The sequence below is a fragment of the Mya arenaria genome, chromosome 10 (assembly GCF_026914265.1).
Source record: "Mya arenaria isolate MELC-2E11 chromosome 10, ASM2691426v1".
NCBI classification, from domain to species: domain Eukaryota; kingdom Metazoa; phylum Mollusca; class Bivalvia; order Myida; family Myidae; genus Mya; species Mya arenaria.
Genome location: NC_069131.1, coordinates 6,701,195 through 6,714,830, shown reverse-complemented (window position 1 = coordinate 6,714,830; position 13,636 = coordinate 6,701,195). Strand labels below are relative to the sequence as shown.

The window sequence follows — 13,636 nt, the reverse complement described above, 5'->3', positions numbered from 1 at the left end:
TTGTTACCTAGGCCCCCCAGGTCATGGGGTATACCGGGGATAGCTTGGGAAATGGGCCGTGTTTTTACCTTTCAGGTGGCCCCGCAGTGCCGGGTGAATGCGGTGGTTTTGTCTTCATGCAACATATCGCGGGGAATGGGCCTGACCTAAGCTCCCTGGAGTGCGGGGGCATTTGGCGGGGATTTTACCATCAGTTCGTCCCCGCAGGGCGGGGATTTTACCCGGGGTTGGCTGGACCTAAAGTCAAAGTCCCCGCTATTCCCAGGACCTGGGGGGCGTGGTTACAATTGACTGGTGCATAACATGGTACAAATGTCATGACAACAAAATGCTTTAACGAAATTAAGAAGCCGTCATAATTCTGAAAAAAGGTGTACAAAGCATGACGAGTCACACAACCCATCTCATGTTAGAAATAACAACCTTGTTTTTTGTTTTTTTATTATATGTACAAATAACAAATATCTGTTTAACAGAATATAGCGTGCGAGCAAAGGTCTCCTTCTCCACTATCCGTGGAAAGATCATACAACCAATGACAGAGTAAAATACATAAAAACACACAGTAGGCACGAGTATATGGCACAAAATAAATGAACATAGTTTTTATGTTGTTCATCCGTTCCTTATCACGAAATAATATCATTTGATTCTAGAAAAACCTACCAATGACAATTTTGAAACTGATTTTAAGCGTTTAAAGCAAATCTCAATTATGTTGCATTGAAACAATATACATGATGCATTGGTATAATTCAAGTGTAAATAATGGTGCATTAGTTGTAAGGCATAATGTTGACTGCGTCCTCGTGTCTTAAAATGGTATTAAATAAGTTTGAACACATACACCAGAACAATATTTACGATTCGAGGTTATGAAATTCTTTTCTTCCAATTTTTGTTTTTATTCTAGTATGTTAGTTATAAATGAAAGCTTTATTTTCTGCAGTCTTCGGTGGGTTTCTGATCCTAAAATAGCTTCCTGGACAAGAGGGCTGCAAGCATCAGAGTGATAGAAATGGTCACACCCGCGGCGCCTGTGAATAAACCAAAATAAACATGGACTAAGACCAAAACGTAGTGTAATATACTGGCTTGAACAAAAATACCCGATTTCACGTGCCTATTTTTAGACTGACATAAGATGAAATACGAAATCATGACGAAAAGCAGGATAAAGAGAATGTTTCAATTAGTCAGTATCATTTCAGTGATGTAAATTGATGTCGTTATTTTTATATTGTTTTTGTTTTATCGAACGAAATTGGGGACTGGACAAAATGACTATATATCAACCAGACAAATACTGGCACTGACCACTGTATATCAACCAGACAAATACTGGCACAGACCACTGTATATCAACCAGCCGCATACTGGCACTGACCACTGTATATCAACCAGCCGCATACTGGCACTGACCACTGTATATCAACCAGCCACATACTGGCACTGACCACTGTATATCAACCAGCCACATACTGACACTGCCCACTGTATATCAACCAGCCACATACTGGCACAGACCACTGTATATCAACCAGACATATACTGGCACTGACCACTGTATATCAACCAGACACATACTGGCACAGATCACTGTATATCAACCAGACAAATACTGGCACAGATCACTGTATATCAATCAGACACATACTGGCACAGACCACTGTATATCAACCAGACACATACTGGCACTGACCACTGTATATCAATCAGACACATACTGGCACTGACCACTGTATATCAACCAGACACATACTGGCACAGACCACTGTATAACAACAAGACAAATACTGGCACAGATCACTGTATATCAACCAGACACATACTGGCACAGATCACTGTATATCAACCAGACACATACTGGCACAGACCACTGTATATCAACAAGACACATACTGGCACAGACCACTGTATATCATCCAGACACATACTGGCACAGATCACTGTATATCAACCAGACACATACTGGCACAGATCACTGTATATCAACCAGACACATACTGGCACAGATCACTGTATATCAACCAGACACATACTGGCACAGACCACTTATATCAACAAGACAAATACTGGCACAGACCACTGTATATCAATCAGACACATACTGGCACAGACCACTGTATATCAATCAGACACATACTGGCACAGATCACTGTATATCAATCAGACACATACTGGCACAGACCACTGTATATCAACCAGACACATACTGGCACAGATCACTGTATATCAACCAGACACATACTGGCACAGACCACTGTATATCAACAAGACACATACTGGCACAGACCACTGTATATCAACCAGACACATACTGGCACAGATCACTGTATATCAACCAGCCACATACTGGCACAGATCACTGTATATCAACCAGACACATACTGGCACAGATCACTGTATATCAACCAGACACATACTGGCACAGATCACTGTATATCAACCAGACACATACTGGCACAGACCACTGTATATCAACCAGACACATACTGGCACAGACCACTGTATATCAACCAGACACATACTGGCACAGATCACTGTATATCATCCAGACACATACTGGCACAGATCACTGTATATCAACCAGACACATACTGGCACAGATCACTGTATATCAACCAGACACATACTGGCACAGATCACTGTATTTCAACCAGACACATACTGGCACAGACAACCAGACACATACTGGCACAGATCACTGTATATCAACCAGACACATACTGGCACTGACCACTGTATATCAACAAGACACATACTGGCACTGACCACTATATATCAATCAGACACATTCTGGCACAGACCACTGTATATCAACCAGACACATACTGGCACTGACCACTGTATATCAACAAGACACATACTGGCACAGACCACTGTATATCAATCAGACTTATACTGGCACTGACCACTGTATATCAACCAGACAAATACTGGCACTGATCACTGTATATCAACCAGACACATACTGGCACTGACCACTGTATATCAACCAGACACATACTGGCACTGACCACTGTATATCAATCAGACAAATACTGGCACAGATCACTGTATATCAATCAGACAAATACTGGCACTGACCACTGTATATCAACCAGACACATACTGGCACTGACCACTGTATATCAACAAGACACATACTGGCACTGACCACTGTATATCAACAAGACACATACTGGCACAGATCACTGTATATCAATCAGACACATACTGGCACTAAACACTGTATATAAATCAGATAGATAATGGTATGACCATTGTATAGCAATCATACAAATAATGCCACTGACCACTGTATACCATTCAGACAAATACTGGACTGACCACTGTATACCATTCAGACAAATACTGGCTCTTACCATTGTATACCATTCAGACAAATACTGACACTGACACTGACCACTGTATAGCGATCATACAAATACTGGCTCTGATCACTGTATACCATTCAGACAAATACTGGCACTGACCACTGTATACCATTCAGACAAATACTGGCACTGACACTGACCACTGTATAGCGATCATACAAATACTGGCTCTGATCACTGTATATCAATCAGACACATACTGGCACTAAACACTGTATATAAATCCGACAAATACTGGCACTGGCCACTGTATACCATTCAGACAAATACTGGCACTGACACTGGCCACTGTATAGCGATCATACAAATACTGGCTCTGATCACTGTATACCATTCAGACAAATACTGACACTGACACTGACCACTGTATAGCGATCATACAAATACTGGCTTGACCTTTGTATACCATTCAGACAAATACTGACACTGACACTGACCACTGTATAGCGATCATACAAATACTGGACTGACCACTGTATACCATTCAGACAAATACTGACACTGACACTGACCACTGTATAGCGATCATACAAATACTGGCTTGACCTTTGTATACCATTCGAAAAAACTGACACTGACACTGACCACTGTTTAGCGATCATACAAATACTGGACTGACCACTGTATACCATTCAGACAAATACTGGACTGACCTTTGTATACCATTCAGACAAATACTGACACTGACACTGACCACTGTATAGCGATCATACAAATACTGGACTGACCTTTGTGTATCAATAAGACTATAATGGCACTGGCGTCCGTATAGCAATGATGCAAATACTGGAACTGACTGTTGTAAACTAATAAGACTAGAATGGCACTGGCAATACTGGTATTGTTTTTTACCTTTGCTGCACACTCCTCCTGCCCAGCTATAGTCGTTATGGCAAGCACATTTACTGGATTTACAGACGCCACGGTTTCCTAAATTTCCAGATGTACAGTTCGCGTCGGCAGTGCAAGCATCGTCGTATCCTAAATATTAAAGAACAAATAAGATAAAACATAATGTGATATATTAAGGTATCAAAACGGACAAAGGTAACTTATGGAGATAGAAATTAGTATGTAAGACCAAGAGATATGACATGAGAATTTCCTGGATTAAAAGGTACCGTATATTTAATATGAAAATGTTTCTTTATTAGGTCAATGCTCTGAAAGAGTTTAACAGAATCATAGCGTTCACTGCAAGTGGTTGAATGATAACAGTTTCAGTTTCGTTTTAATGGCAAAATCAGCAAATACATGCCTTTGGCCAAACACAAACAGTATCATATATACACAAATGGCCACACAGAAGAAAAATCAAACATATTTATAACTGACGAGTATCTACAAAATATATGGATATCAATAAATAAAGCAATACATTGCACAAATGAAGAAGCAACAATAGCGAGAGCTTCAGTGCGTTTCTTCATAGCATTGAATATATATTTTGAAAGATTTCTAATATTCAGACTGTTTTTAATTGACATGATGGCTACAAATTTATTTATAATAATATTAATTATTTATTCAGGTTAAATTTAGTTCTCAGGTCACTATAAAGAGGACAAATACACAAAAATTGGTACTCTGATTCAATCGTTTAAGTCTTGTTTATTTTTATTTATTTCTGTTCCCTTTAACAATATTTTTGTATCTACCAGTTTCTTTTTCCAATGAAAGTGCACTCAATCTAAATCTTGACAAAGCAGTTCGATGACACTCGTTATCAATGGTATCAATATAACAGCTTGCTTCATTGTTATAGTTTAACCAAATATTACTAAAACCTAATCCATCGAGTAAACCTTTTACCGCTGTTGCCCAGTTCTGTTTAACATTTACGGTTACAAAGGAGTTGTCTCGAACATTATTATTATAAACCGATACAATCAAAGAATTTGGGGAGTTCATAATTTACACCAAAACTTTAGAGCTCTCTCTTTACAAAGAACAGATAGTGGAAATCGACCAAGTTCCCCCAGAACAGCAGCATTGATGTAACTTGTCGACAACAGCATGACGTGACGTCGCGAATTTCTGTTCATGTCGACGTCGAAGTTAAATTGACATTTTGTTCATTATTATTTATGAAAACAAAAGAAAACTTTGTGTTTAATTCTGGTTCAAGATAATAAAACATGTGATAACATGAATAGAGATATTAAAAATACTCGTTTTCTGTGATAACTCGATGGAAATAAACCGGATTTACACAGATAATCAACAAAAATAGTTTTTATTTCAATCATGCACTTTACAAAGCAGGCTTCATTTTCACTTACGATTCAAGTCTAAATTTCAGACTATGGCGCATGAAAATGAATATTTAAATGTTTCTGATTTTTTTAGGAAATGAATGTAAAATTTGATACGTTCCTGACTGTAGAAAAGATAATTTTGCACATCATTGTTTTTTGACTATCTTTGCGCCCATAAAGTATATTTACAACAAAATTAAAAGTTTCTGAGTCTCAAATTCAGGCATTCGACGTGAGTAATAACGGACACAGGTCTTTGTGAATATATCATGACTGCATGTAATATATATATATTGAATAAATAGGTCAATGCATCAATGAAAATAAATGCTCTTACCTTTGCTGCACATGTTCATATACCAGGTGTATTCGGCCATGCAGGCACATTTGCCGGATGTACAGGTGCCCCAGGCTCCTAACGACCCTGTTTTACACTCCGCGGCATTTGTGCAAGTATCGTCGTATCCTTTAAAATAAAGATGAAATATTAGAACATGAATACAGATCATCTATATGTTTTAGGCATCTATTTAGACAAATGCAGGGCTCTGTGAATATTAAACAGCTACAGACAAAATACATAAACAAATATGAATCAATAAATCAATGAATTTTTTTAAAACATATGGTCACACCTACCTTTGCTGCACATCTTCATATAAAGGGTGTATCCGCTCGAGCAGGCACATTTGCCGGATGTGCAGGTGCCCCAGGCTCCTAAATGCCCTGATTGGCAGTTCGCGGCAGCAGTGCAAGCATCGTCGTATTCTAAATAAAAAGTTACATAACCAAAATATGATAAAATGACATATAGTTATAAGATGAGAGCAGATAATATAGAAGGCGATATAATGAGATGGGAATCTATGTAAAGATATGAGAGGCAAGAAGAGATAAGATAAAAGATGGCGATATAACGAGATGATAATATATGTAAAGATATGAGAGGCAAGAAGAGATAAGATAATAAATGGCGATATAACGAGATGATAATATATGTAAAGATATGAGAGGCAAGAAGAGATAAGATAATAAATGGCGATATAACGAGATGGTTATATATGTAAAGATATGAGAGGCAAGAAGAAATAAGACAAGATAATAGAAGGCGATATGACGAGAGGATAACATATGTAAAGATATGAGAGGCAAGAAGAGATAAGACAAGATAATAGATGGCGATATAACGAGATGGTTATACATGTAAAGATTTGAGAGGCAAGAAGTGATAAGATAATAGATGGCGATATAACGAGATGGTTATATATGTAAAGATATGAGAGGCAAGAAGAGATAAGATAATAAATGGCGATATAACGAGATGGTTATATATGTAAAGATATGAGAGGCAAGAAGAAATAAGACAAGATAATAGAAGGCGATATGACGAGAGGATAACATATGTAAAGATATGAGAGGCAAGAAGAGATAAGACAAGATAATAGATGGCGATATAACGAGATGGTTATACATGTAAAGATTTGAGAGGCAAGAAGTGATAAGATAATAGATGGCGATATAACGAGATGGTTATACATGTAAAGATTTGAGAGGCAAGAAGTGATAAGATAATAGATGGCGATATAACGAGATGGTTATACAAGTAAAGATTTGAGAGGCAAGAAGTGATAAGATAATAGATGGCGATATAACGAGATGGTTATACATGTAAAGATTTGAGAGGCAAGAAGTGATAAGATAATAGATGGCGATATAACGAGATGGTTATATATGTAAAGATTTGAGAGGCAAGAAGTGATAAGATAATACATGGCGATATAACGTGATGGTTATATATGTAAAGATTTGAAAGGCAAGAAGTGATAAGATAATACATGGCGATATAACGAGATGGTTATATATGTAAAGATATGGACTCGTGATTTTGTTAAATTTTATTTAAACAAACAATATATCAATATAAATCGTTTTATGTAATCAGCAGTATATATTTAGATAAATATCTCTGAGTTATTATGTTTGTTAAAATCACCTTTAGCCATGCAGGCACTGTCCATTAACTTGTATGCAGGTAAGCACTCACACATGTTATTGCTGTTACAGGTCTGGTTGGCATTACATGTAGGAGTGCAGACACTGCCTGAAATGAAATACGACAATTTGGTTTGCTTACAACAAGAAACGACGCTCTTGAGGAATAGAAAATTGTTGTATATTACATGAATACAACACGTCTCTTTTCGTTACATATGTTAATATGACGATAAGATACACTTTTTTGTTCACACTGTCCGTATTATACTCTGATGCACATTTCCCATTGGGCTGACTTAAGCTTGGAAATCACTTAGTATGAAGAGATATAGCGGTTTAAGAATTTCGATGATATTCTAATTTACACACAATTAAAAGGGGCCCAATAGCGGTTTACATTTGACGGACGCACACAAAAAAAAACATATCAATTTTAAGGCTCATTTGACTTGAATAATCAAAACAGAAGCATATGATATGTGAACAGTTAAAAACATATAAGCCTGTATATATGTGGTTTTCAATTTTAATACTTTAAAAAGGCTACGTGGCTACAGATTCTCCAGTTTAAAAAACGCAATAATATCGCTAATATTTTAATCTGTACACAAACGGATGTTTTTTTATTTGTTTGTGACAATCAAAGTCATTTCATTAAAACATGTTAAAACATAATACATATAATCAAAACACATTCTTAATTGGGCAGTTATCAAGAGTAAATGTTTACTCTGCCCCATTAACAGACTAATTAAATGATCGGTAGCAATTAAGTGGTCTTCTTACCGCCTTCAACAGAAGCGTATGACATCGCCACCACCACTCCTACCGCCAGTATCCAGTACTTTGTATCCTGCAATATAAGTCAAAGTATGTAATTCAATTCAATTTAATACTTGATTGCCTCAAAACATGAGGTAGATATATTTCTAGAAAAGAAATAAGTAATGGGGAAACACATACAAATGGAATAAATAAATAAAAAAATAAATAGCGAGCGAGCGAGTGAGTGAGATAAATAAATAAATAAATAAATAAATAAATAAATAAATAAATAAATAAATAAATAAATAAATAAATAAATAAATAAATAAATAAATAAATAAATAAATAAATATAGATAGATAGATAGATAGATAGATAGATAGATAGATAGATAGATAGATAGATAGATAGATAGATAGATAGATAGATAGATAGATAGATAGATAGATAGATAGATAGATAAATAAATAAATAAATAAATAAATAAATAAATAAATAAATAAATAAATAAATAAATAAATAAATAAATAAATAAAATTAATAAATAAATAAATAAATAAATAAATAAATAAATAAATAAATAAATAAATAAAGATAGATAGATAGATAGATAGATAGATAGATAGATAGATAGATAGATAGATAGATAGATAGATAGATAGATAGATAGATAGATAGATAGATAGATAGATAGATAGATAGATAGATAGATAGATAGATAGATAGATAGATAGATAGATAGATAGATAGATAGATAGATAGATAGATAGATAGATAGATAGATAGATAGATAGATAGATAGATAGATAGATAGATAGATAGATAGATAGATAGATAGATAGATAGATAGATAGATAGATAGATAGATAGATAGATAGATAGATAGATAGATAGATAGATAGATAGATAGATAGATAGATAGATAGATAGATAGATAGATAGATAGATAGATAGATAGATAGATAGATAGATAGATAGATAGATAGATAGATAGATAGATAGATAGATAGATAGATAGATAGATAGATAGATAGATAGATAGATAGATAGATAGATAGATAGATAAATAAATAAATAAATAAATAAATAAATAAATAAATAAATATAAATAAATAAAATTAATAAATAAATAAATAATTTTTTTTTATATAAAAAACAAACAAACAAAAATAAAGACAGGCAGTATCATAAACATACCGACATGAAAGTAAACCAACAGTGGTTAAATGATTATCAAACAATGATACAATGTGTTTAATTTGATGAATACCTTAACGAAACGAAACAGAATAAAAGAAACACAGTATATTTTGACGGTTTGTACGTTATAATAAAAATGGTCGCTAACTCATATAGAAAACTTGCATAATATCGATGTGACTGTTGCAGTGACTGAGTCAACCCCTACCTACTGACAACTAGCCACTAAAGTGCACCGTCATCATCGCTTATACATCACATTCGACCTCTGACCAGAACTATTAAATCGTGTAAACATATCAACATCGTTCCTTTCATATCAGTATAAATAGTGTTTGGTAATGTATAATGTTTATGGCACTCTCAAGATCCGATACGGAGGAGTATTTTGCTTAAGTACATTTCATCCTTTGAACTAAATCAAACACCTCCGAGTTGGTGTCAGTGCGCATAATATTCGTATTAGCATTGTAATCCTCGAAATGCATATTGGTAAATAGCTTATCTTATTTAAGATTTAATAAACCTACTTTTTCAGCCTATGAAATCGCCAATTTGCCCCTAAAAGCACTAGGCTTTATTTGTTAAAAAATGCATTTTTGCATTTCAGCAGACCCGCCCGCTAAAATAAACGTTATGAATTAAGTAAGTTAGAACAAATTATGTCAAACCTAAATGACTAAGAAATTGGACGCCCGTTCCGACCAATTTATTTATCAATATTTTACATCATATGTTCTTACTATTACATAAGTTTGCAATTGCATTGTGAACGTACGTTTCCATTAAACATGTGTATAAACTGTGGGTATACCTTGTTTAATCATAGCCGTTGTAACTTGATATCATTTGATTAGCTATGAATATATACACTGCCCGTGTATCCCGCGGGGTTTTTGCCTAGGTATTCCTGTAACTGCTAGTTCACTATATATCATGTAAATAAACTATACATTAATGTACATCGGCTGTTTCTTATTGAACCCACAGACTAATATATCACATATACATGTACATGTTTGTTGAAAATGATACGCAATTAGGTTATATGATTCTTAATCTTTATTATCTTTAAACTCAACTCAACTCAGAACTCGTTTTCTGATTCATGTCAATTATTGGTACCGAAATAATGATTTCAAAGCAACCTCGATCCCAAAATCATTTTGTTAGAATTTGTAAGTAATAAGTTACTAAACCTATACTTTGGATTTTGTTCATCTGAAAACTCTTCAGAATTATTATAAAAAATATTAACACCCTGGCCCCAATTTCTCGAAAGTTCTTTAAAAGTTGCTTTTCTTATTAAATCTTAAAATTTCTTGCTTCATCTCGATTCCACTAAATACAAATGACGATATGGTGGAAACCATACAGATATTTTCCTTTTAAAATCTTAAGATTGAAAATATAGCCGAAATTGCACCAAAATGAACGTTGTGAGATTAGCTTAATCCTGTTATAATTGACTATCGAAGTTTCCAGAAATTGGGACCAGAAAATACGGAAAATATAAGCCCCGTGTACAGAATTATCTGCTTTAGGCTACTGGGCTTGTCCCAGTAATTGTCATTGTATTATCAAATCAAATTCTACTTATTGTTTTGAAAGGGTGGCTATTCAAACAATCTTGCTTCATTTAACAAAATTTAGTGGAAATTTAATAATGATTAAGGGAGGGAATCTTTCTCATTGCCATCTTTTTGGAGGATTTATGGCTGCTTTTGACATAAGCTTTATATCTATGTTAATTGTATTTCCAATCTAGCAGCCTATTATTTCGGCCAAATTAAATTTATATTTTACATTTGTCTTTGTTCTACCTGAGCGCAATAATTTAATTATAAAATTTCGCCTGCGTAGAGGCTATTATACCGCGCGACAGTACAATGTATGTATATATTTCTAATAATAATAAATAATCGATCGTATCTATATAGTGAAATTGTTTCAATCATCCATTAAATGCATGCTTCTTTGTTAACAGAAGCTCATATTGTTTATACGTCAATATTATAGTTGTATCTGGTATTATTGACTTTATATAAATGTAACTGTGCTTCGCCTCGTGTAATAGTATTTACCTCATGTTGACAATACGTACTGTCACACAGGAAGCCATGCAATATTTATATAATATCGACATTTTCCGCAGCTTTTTATCATCATTTGTGAATATCATAACGGTTTGCTTTGGGTGTCTATAAATTTATTGCTAGATTTGTTCCGCCGCCCCTTAATTTTTATTGGCTCAAAAATAAATGCAGAACTAAGTACTGTATTTACGTATCGGTCAGCTACTGTCCGGAAACGGAACCTTTATCAAACCTGCGGTGTCGATGTGTTTAGATCGTGTTCTAGGTTTGTCTTGTGTATATTCCCTTATGCAATCAGAAAGAGCATGAACAAATATTGAACGGTGAAACAGTCATCTAAGAAAAAAAGTCACTCCCGCCCCCATTTAAAAATTGATAAAAATCTAGCAATTATTTTATAGACAGAATTGCCATTCTTTGTCACAGCTACTTTTGAATCATAGCTTGAAAGCATAGCTGACTGGAGGATAGTATGAAGAGTGGTCTAAAACTACATCTTAAGTATTAAAAATGATTGTAATTATCGGTCTACTGACAGAAGTGTATTACGGAAGACTGCCAACGCCCCTCGTACCGGATCTTTAAAACGAGTATTCTGTTTTTACCTGGCGTGAGTATTGTGCAGTGTACCATTGTATAATGGTGGTTAAGTGGCTACGCTCTGATAGCATCCATATTATTTCAACATACTTGACTTGAAAGCGGGCGGTTCATTTCAATATAAGCACTTAACTTCAGAATAAATTATTTAAAAGGTTTAAAGGCATTTAGATAAAGATGTTAACATAAAAACTGTATTAAGATATCGCAATATTTAAATATAGTAGATTTATAATGTACAAACTTATCTTTCATTTTCATTTCCTGTTAGATTATTACCCGCCTTTTAAGTCAAATTTCGAACAAGCAATTTCTTCGTCATATTGAACAATTCGAGATCACAACTAAATCTTAATTAAATAACTTCATTACGATACATTCGAAACACAGGGTCTGGCCCCGGAGCCAAATAAATCAACCTTGTTTAGAAATACTAGGCTTCAGGCCGAACGCACCCAACGTGAGCGTTCCAGCACCATTTCCCATCAGTAGAAGTAGATGGTAAAATTATTAATAATAATATCATTTCATTGTAGTGTTTTAACGTGTACATTGTATTATATTGCACTTAGTTCAAATTGAATCCCAGTGAAGACTTTCGTTGCATGACTAAATCATTGCCCTAAGAGTAAAGTCCTTAAGTTCAACTGCTAAAATGAAATTACTACGCGACTTACTCTGCGGTGTACTCAAATGAGAAGATTTCTGACATTGTAAACCGGCTATATACATACGCGGTTGTCTTCGATGGAGAACTGAATACAGCAAACACAGCCTACGGTGTTATGTGTAATAAATTGTAAAAAAATAGAATTTCTAATAAATACTTTCTAATAATTCATACTACCCTTTACTATAATACCGCTTTGAAAAGTAGAATGTTATATTTTAAAGTAATAATATAAACGCCCAACTCACCATTTCGAAAGACAGCACAGTGTTCCTCACAATGTTTGCATCCAATCTTCTCGGGGTACACGAACGAAGTGGCGGGTGAGGAATGTTTTCACCACAATATTAAGGTAAGATTAAGGTTTCAGCTTCAGCGGCCTTTCCGCTTCACATCATTAAAGGGACTGTCAGCGGTTAGACGTAAGTGTTTTTCAGTCATTTGGGCATTTAAAAAGACAAATAAGTTGAATTATGAATAGAGAACAGAAACAATGGAAAACCACCAAAAGTATTGCCTATATATGTTTAAACGTTGACCTTTTTCCTGCATGTGTATAATGTCAAACCTACTACCCCAGTTGTCTGAAGCGACACTGCTGATAATACATTCAGTTCTCTGTAGCGATATTTTACTGCTGATAATACATTCAGTTCTCTGTAGCGACATTTT

General features: G+C 34.7%; 1 protein-coding gene across 1 annotated transcript; it reads right to left on the bottom strand.

The window, feature by feature from the left end:
• Window positions 1-424: 424 nt before the first annotated feature.
• LOC128207001 (multiple epidermal growth factor-like domains protein 10) lies at window positions 425-13,295 on the bottom strand. Its single transcript, XM_052909783.1, has 7 exons — window positions 13,213-13,295; window positions 8,420-8,486; window positions 7,632-7,739; window positions 6,278-6,406; window positions 5,976-6,104; window positions 4,233-4,361; window positions 425-1,037 (listed from the first exon to the last, which is right to left on the bottom strand). The coding sequence occupies exons 1-7, from the start codon at window positions 13,213-13,215 to the stop codon at window positions 970-972; spliced, it is 633 nt and encodes a 210-aa protein (XP_052765743.1). The 5' UTR covers window positions 13,216-13,295; the 3' UTR covers window positions 425-969.
• Between the last annotated feature and the right edge of the window lie 341 nt (window positions 13,296-13,636).

Bases quoted from the DNA above. Each gene is read 5' to 3' on its own strand.
- LOC128207001 (XM_052909783.1), bottom strand. The intron at 6,407-7,631 runs GTGATTTTAACA...CTTTTTATTTAG, and splicing joins CAGTGCCTGCATGGCTAAAG to AATACGACGATGCTTGCACT. The intron at 4,362-5,975 runs GTAAGAGCATTT...TTTAATATTTAG, and splicing joins TATGAACATGTGCAGCAAAG to GATACGACGATGCTTGCACT.